The following is a 7,552-nucleotide window of genomic DNA, read 5'->3' on the forward strand; positions in this document are numbered from 1 at the left end:
TGAATCTCTCATCATAGTCTCTCATGTGCAGATAACATTTATGCAGCTGCAAAAATTATAACATTTAGATACAGCATCAAAACATAAGAATTTCTACCTTGAAAAATATAATGTCTAATTGCACATCGCACTACCTTGGTTAATTGTATGTGACGACGTGAAGTTAGCTTCTTCGCAGCAATTACAGAATCCTCCAATTTCTGAGGTCAAACAAATAACTATCATGGAAAGCTACAAAACTAATGCCAATGAATGATGCACTACAAAAATATAGTACTTAAATAAAATCTATACCAAAACGAACTACTTACCTGGTAATTGTCTTGCAACTGAGAAAGACCTTCCTGTTTTTCTGCAACTAATTCTTCTATCTCAGATCTCTGATCAATAAAACAATGTATTTCTATTACCACCTGAATGGTGACTGATGTTTCACTATAATAGTTGGCACCTAACCAAGTTCCAAATTATTACGAAGTTCTCTCACTAAACAATTAGACATATAAATCAGTTCATACAACTATGAAATAAGTGACAGGTCTACTCCATACATCAAAAGAAATGTAGAATATTGAATGGATATACATTTCTAATATTCACTCATGAGCTGATTTTGAAAGCTTTTAAGAATATGATGCCAATCAAGATACATGATGGAAAAAACTCGTTTCATGCAACCAGAATTCAATGTATTTATCATAAGGACATGCAGACAGACATGTAACAGTACTGGCAACAAGTTTCTACGAGGCCACCACCAGAGATTAGATCTAACATGAAATGTGATGCCTCTGCCAAACTAACAGAACATAACTCATGTGGTGGCTCTGCCCAAATTAACAGAACAAAACTGAATTGGGTTCACCATTTCACCCTAACTGGATTGAGGTTAAACCAGGGCTTTCTTTTACATCTTTCCCCATTTTCAAACTTATTGAATTACAGAGGCCAAGCTACAAAAATAGCCATGCCATATAATATTGGATGGTTTAATTCTACATTTACAATGAATACCTCTTTATGAAGTTCTTGAAGCTTCAGACTTAAAACTGCTAATTGGTTTTCTCCCTGTTGAACACAAGAAATAATCAGCATAGCAGTTACCAGATGTATTCATGACTAGATCTAGACTTATATATGGTAAAGAGTTCAACCTGATCCATTTCATCATTGAAAGAATCCAATGAAATCTCCCTACTCCCATGATCATCAAATCTGGATCTGGCGGGAATACACAGTGAACAATTCCAATTAGCAGTTTTCCATCAGAAAACTAATGATCAATTAACTACATGCAACAACTATGAGTTGAATATGTAGGACAGAATCATGCATTTTCTGGCAACATTAAATACAAAGATAATGAGAATGAGTAATGCAAATTAAATAAGCAGGCAGCCCAGGACTAAACCCCAGAAAGATTTACCTCTTCCGATAATGATGTTGTTGCTCATTATCCTTGTCCCCACTTCTATGATGAATGGCGTTCCTCTGTTGCTCAGTATTCTTTTCACCATCTCTATCCCATTCGCGCTCACGCTTTCTCCCATGATCGTGCTCAACACCATCTACATGTCTGCTATAGTCTCGAAATCTCTCTTCATCCACATAATGATCCCTCATGCGATCATGACCATGTGCCCGATCATGGCCTCTCTCTCCCTGTTTTCTTCATGGTCTAGAGACCCATCCCTATGTCCATCATGATGACGGTGCCGATCATAACTATCCTCTCTTCCGTGATCTCTACCTCTATCACCATCCATATTTTGTATTAGAAATGTTGAAAGAAGAATATTACTTATACTTAATTTTGATTATTGGAACTTTTATTTACACAACAATATCAAATACTCCTATGTCATATAATATTATAAAATCAAGGTATTTCATTTACCACTACTCTATATGGCTTAGCTATTTGTAATATAGATGTGGTGTTAGGATTGCCTTGGTTAGAAAGCTTGGGTCCATTTTTTATTGATTATGCTGATATGTCGATGCAATTTGAAAGAAAAGGGCAGAAGTGTATATTGAAGGGGGTTTGTCCCAAGAATCAAATTGTAGCTATTAATGGGGTGGAGATGGATGCGGAGATACAAGGAGGAGCTGCTGCATTTGTTCTATTAAAAAGCTCTTCTACCTGTCATGTTGAGGAAAGTGTGCAGCCGGACATGGAATTGATTTTGAATAATTTCAAAGATGTGTTTGTTGAGCCGACGAGCTTACCACCGACGAGAAATTGTGATCATCGTATTCAACTAAAAGATGAGAAGATGGTTGTAAATGGGGCACCTTATCGCTATGCTCACTTTCAAAAAAATGAGATCGAACGTCAAGTCGATGAGATGCTACGTTCTGGATTGAGTTCTAGTCCATTCTCTTCACAAGTACTCTTGGTTAAAAAAAAGGATGGAACCTGGAGGTTTTGTGTGGACTACTGAAAGCTTAATGAAGTTACGGTAAAGTATTGATTTCCTATACCAACTGTAGAAGACATGATAGATGAATTATTTGGGGCAAAATACTTCACCAAATTGGACCTTCGAGCCGGGTATCATCAAATCCGAATGGCGCCGACGGACGTTCAGAAGACAGCATTTAGAGTACATAATGGCCATTATGAATTCCTTGTTATGCCATTTGGACTGTGTAATGCGCCATTTACATTCCAATCTACAATGAATGGCCTCTTTCGCTCCTATCTTCGAAGATTTGTTTTGGTGTTCTTTGACGATATATTGATTTATAGCTCGACGTGGGACGAGCATTTGAAACATGTGCAGATGGTCTTGGGTGTTTTGAGAAATAATCAGTTTTTATTAAAGCCATCAATGTGTGTGTTCAGGCAAGAGGAGCTTGAGTATTTGGGTCATTTTATCTCGGCCCAAGGAGTAAGGGTGGATGAGAGAAAGATAGGAGCAATGCAAACATGGCCGACTCCAAGAAATGTGACTGAGCTACGCGGATTTTTGGGTTTAACTGGATATTATATGAGGTTTGTGTGTGATTACGGGGCAATCGCACGACCCCTCACTCAACTTCTCAAAAAAGGTAAATTTGGTTGGAGTAAGGAGGCAGGAGAGGCATTTGATAAGCTTAAAATTGTTATGACGTCTACTCCAGTTTTATCATTACCTAATTTTGATGAAGAATTTATGATCGAGACCGACGCTAGTGGTTACGGGATAGGAGCAATACTTATGCAGCAACATCGACCTCTTGCATATCTGAGTCTTGGTTTGAGTGATAAGCAATGTGGCCGTTCCACATATGGGAATGAGATGCTCGCCATCCTGGAAGCGGTACGACTATGGCGCCCTTATTTGCTTGGTCGCCGTTTCAAGATAGTTACACACCAGCGGAGTCTCCGATTTCTACTGGAGTAGAAAGTTTCAACACTCGAGCAGCAGCGATGGATGGCAAAACTCATGGGATATGATTATGAGATAGTTTATCGGCCAGGAGCCGAGAACAATGCCGCTGATGGTTTGTCAAGGAGAGATAATACGGGTGAATTGCTTTCTATTTCATTGCCTAAGTCAGAGAGTTGTGGGACTCCATTCGGGCTGCTACACAACTGGATGTTGCGCTCAAACAACGTGTGGCTGAAATTCAAGAAAGGGTGTGAGTTCGGATCTTCGATATACAGTGAGTCGGGGATGTTTATTGCGAGATGGTAAGGTGGTTGTACCAGAGGATAAGGAGTTGCGACTAGCTATACTTCGTGAATTTCATGACTCAACTGTTGCCGGCCACTCCGGAGTCTTACGCACGTATTGCCGGCTCGCTCGAGTTTTTTATTGACAGGGAATGCGATCAGCTGTCCTTGACTATGTACGTTGTTGTGATATTTGTCAACGGAACAAATCAGATATGAGGATGCCAAGTCGACTTCTTCAACCATTGGACGTGTCTGAAGCTTTGTGGGTCGATGTATCGATGGACTTCATCGAAGGACTGCCAAAATCAGTAGGGAAGAATGTGATAATGGTTGTTGTTGACCGACTCTCTAAATATGCTCACTTTGTAGCCATTTCGCATCCATACTATGCGCGCACGGTCGCAGATGCTTTTGTGTATAACATAATCAAGCTACATGGAGTGCCTCAATCCATAGTTTCTGACCGTGATCGAGCTTTCCTAAGTATGTTTTGGCAGGAGCTCTTTCGTCAAATGGGAACTAAATTAAGGATGAGTAGTGCGTATCACCCGGAAACTGATGGCCAAACGGAAGTCACTAATCGAAGTCTTGAGCAATACATTCGTTGCTATGCTTCGAGCAAACCGCTGCAGTGGGAGAAGTATCTTGCTTGGGCTGAATATTGGTACAATACTACATACCATCGCTCCATTAAAATGTCCCCATTTGATGCGGTGTATGGGCGGACTCCACCTGTTGTTGTTCCTTATGAGCTGGGCTCGTCAATGGTCCAAGAAGTAGATGTTGCCCTGCGAGCTCGTGATGAAATACTCCGATAGCTGAAGGTTAATCTGGAGTTAGCACGGCAGCAACAAAAGTCTCAAGCAGATAAGCACCGTCGAGATGAGGAGTATGAGGAGGGTGATATGGTATATCTTCGATTGCAACCTTATCGACAGCAATCGGTTTACCGACGTGTCTATCAGAAACTCGCAAGTCGTTACTTTGGGCCCTATAAAGTTTTGCGTCGGATTGGGAAGGTAGCATATGAGTTGCAGCTGCTAGAAAATTGTCGTGTTCATCCTATTTTCCATGTGTCGTTGCTGCGACGACGATTGGGTAATGGGGATGTGGTGCTGGTGTCCTTACCTCCACTCTCAGAGCAAGGGGAGCCTAGTGTGGAGTCGGAGTGGGTGCTTGCTCACCGATCAATCTTGGTTCGGGGGGCACCACAACGTCAGGTATTAATCAAGTGGAAGTATCTTTTAGAGGATGACTCGACGTGGGAGATAGCTGATGAGATTAATAAACGCTTTCCAAACTTCATGCTTGAGGACAAGTTGAGTCTTCTGGAGGGGGAGAGTGATGGGTCTGGTTCAGCTGAGCCAGCGGGGGTTCTTCGTAGCTCACGCACTACTAGACCTACTTGGAAGTTAAGACAATAAGGTGGAAGAAGTGGGAGACGTGGGAATGGTGGATACAGTAGTTATTTTATGCTTTGTTTATTATGTTATTTTATGTTATTAGCATAGCAGTTAGTCGAGTAGTTATAGAATAGTGGAGTAGTGGCTTTATTGTGATTTGCATTTTACTTAAGTGGGTTATTGTCATATTAGGAGTTATCTATCAAATTATCAATACAAAAAGAGTCTCGGCAAGAGTTTTGCTGAAATTCATCTCGTTCCTTGTTCTTGATGTTCCAAACGATTACGTTCGACTAGTTCGATCACAACAATAGTCTTTGAAGAAGAAGAAGAAGAACAAGTCTCCACATTATTAAACACCAAAAAACTCAATATTGGCTGCCACATATTATTTCCTTTTATCTTTGGTGGGAAATCAAAAAGATCATATTTTTATATCTGGGCTCTAAGAGCATCCACAACCGTGCTCTTGCCAGCGGCACGGTTGTGGGCCAGGCCCCACTTTTTCTGCCTGCTCTCTGGCAAGAGCACAACACCCACAGCTGTGCTCTTCCGCAAGGACGAGCACAATTAATTTAAAATTCAATTAAACAATAACATTTCAATAATACTAAAATTCATTAAAAAAACCTAAATAATATTACAAATGACAAATAAAATAAAAACGACATAATTTAAATCCTAAAAAATTAAAATTACATAATTAAAATACTAAAAATTAAAAAAACCACTACGCGTTGCCGAATTTCGCCCACATGTGTTTGATTAGGTCTTCTTGTAGTTGATTGTGGATTCGGGTATCGCGCATTTTGTGCCTTGTCTCGATTCTTTGGCCGACCGTCGTATGTTCGCCTCGGCGTGGGGGAGACCTCGCTGTTGAGCTTCCGGCTTCGTCCTCGTCGTAGAAGCTAGCCGCCCTCGGCCCTTCGTCGGCTATAATCATGTTGTGTAAGATAATACACGTGAACATGATGTCGGCGATATTATTCACGTACCATAGCCGAGCCGGGGACTTCACAATGTTGAATCGGGCTTGAAGGACCCCGAAAGCTCTTTCGACATCTTTCCGTGCGGACTCTTGACGCTGCGCAAAAAGAACCTGTCTCGGGTCGTGTGGGTTGTTGAACGTCTTCACGAAAGTCGACCACCTTGGGTAGATACCATCGGCGAGATAGTAACCCACGTGATAGCTATTTCCGTTGATGGTGAAGTCAATCGCCGGTGCTACACCATTCATCACATCAGTGAAGAGTGGTGAAGAATATAGTACATTCAAGTCGTTGTTGGATCCAGCAACGCCGAAATATGCATGTCAAATCCATAGGCGGTAGTCGGCGACCGCCTCAAGGATAAGCGTTGGGCCGCCGCCTTTGTTACCGCTCAAGTGTTGCCCCCTCCAAGCAGTCGGACAATTCTTCCACCTCCAATGCATGCAGTCAATGCTGTCAAGCATTCCGGGAAAGCCATAGACTGATTCGTGAAGACGAAGCAACCGTTGTCAATCATCGGTGGTAGATGCACGAAGGAATTCATCCCCGAAAGCTGAACGAACGCCCTCGCAAAAATTCTTTAGACAAAGGATTCCAGTGGACTCACCGATATGCAAATACTCGTCGAAGATGTCGGCCGTTTGCCCAGTAGCGAGTTGTCGGATGGCACACGTACACTTCTGCAACGGCGTGATACTTTGCCGGCCGGCTGCATCTGGACCTGTTTGGAAGAATTCAACACGTGCGGACAATGTGTTGACAATTCGCATGAACAAGCGCTTTGACATGCGAAAACGGCGCCTGAAGTAATCTGCCGGAAACCGCGGCTGGTCGGCAAAGTAGTCGGCAACGAGCCTTTCGTGGGCTCCCTCCGGTCACGATGAATGTAGCGCCGATTTGATCTGGTTCGTTGAGGAGGAGGAGCGGGGGTATTCGCCGTGACATATGCTTCGTAAGCGGCACAATGTTGTTCGTAGTATTCTTGTTCTTCGCGTTCCGCTTTCGCCATAATAAGGGTGAAATCCATTTGAGGTTTTGAATGAGGGATGAATGTGTTGATAGTTTGTATGAGAACTAAGAATGAGAGATGAATGAGAGATGAATGAGAGATGAATTGATGTGATAAATGGATGATAAATGTGTGTATTTATAGATGATTTTGGGGGGAAAAATTAAAAAATCAGAAAAAACGGGAAAAAAACGGCCATATTTTTGGGATTTGGAAAAAAAATTTTTAATCATTTTATATAATTTAAAAACGATTTTTAAAATAAAAAAAAAAAATCAAAGGCAACGGCTATGCCGTTGCCCAATCATAAGCCGCCACGTCGCCTGCTCGCTGGCACGGCGCTGCTCGATGCATCGAGCAGTGCCGTGCCAGCGGCGCGAGCGCAGCGGCGGCGGTCCTCGTCCTCGCCGCTAGCACGGACGACGGCCTTCACTCCCACCACCGTTGTGGATGCTCTAAGAATCTTGAAAAAAATGGACAACTACTA

The 7,552-nt window shown here is 42.2% G+C and overlaps 1 protein-coding gene across 1 annotated transcript; it reads right to left on the reverse strand.

Annotated features, from left to right (window-relative positions):
• Positions 1–206: 206 nt before the first annotated feature.
• Positions 207–1,623, reverse strand: LOC121808830 (splicing factor U2af large subunit B-like). The gene is made up of 5 exons (XM_042209406.1): positions 1,427–1,623; positions 1,155–1,221; positions 1,015–1,068; positions 312–380; positions 207–218 (listed from the first exon to the last, which is right to left on the reverse strand). Exons 1-5 carry the CDS (start codon positions 1,621–1,623, stop codon positions 207–209), a joined length of 399 nt encoding a protein of 132 aa, XP_042065340.1.
• Between the last annotated feature and the right edge of the window lie 5,929 nt (positions 1,624–7,552).

This window comes from Salvia splendens, chromosome 6 (genome assembly GCF_004379255.2).
Source record: "Salvia splendens isolate huo1 chromosome 6, SspV2, whole genome shotgun sequence".
Lineage (NCBI taxonomy): Eukaryota > Viridiplantae > Streptophyta > Magnoliopsida > Lamiales > Lamiaceae > Salvia > Salvia splendens.

Excerpts from the sequence above, each read along its gene's own strand:
- LOC121808830 (XM_042209406.1), bottom strand. The coding sequence starts at position 1,623 with ATGAGGGATCATTATGTGGATGAAGAGAGATTTCGAGACTATAGCAGA. Across the intron at positions 1,069-1,154 it reads TCAATGATGAAATGGATCAG|GGAGAAAACCAATTAGCAGT; the intron begins GTTGAACTCTTT and ends TGTGTTCAACAG. Across the intron at positions 381-1,014 it reads TTCAAGAACTTCATAAAGAG|AGATCTGAGATAGAAGAATT; the intron begins GTATTCATTGTA and ends TTTATTGATCAG.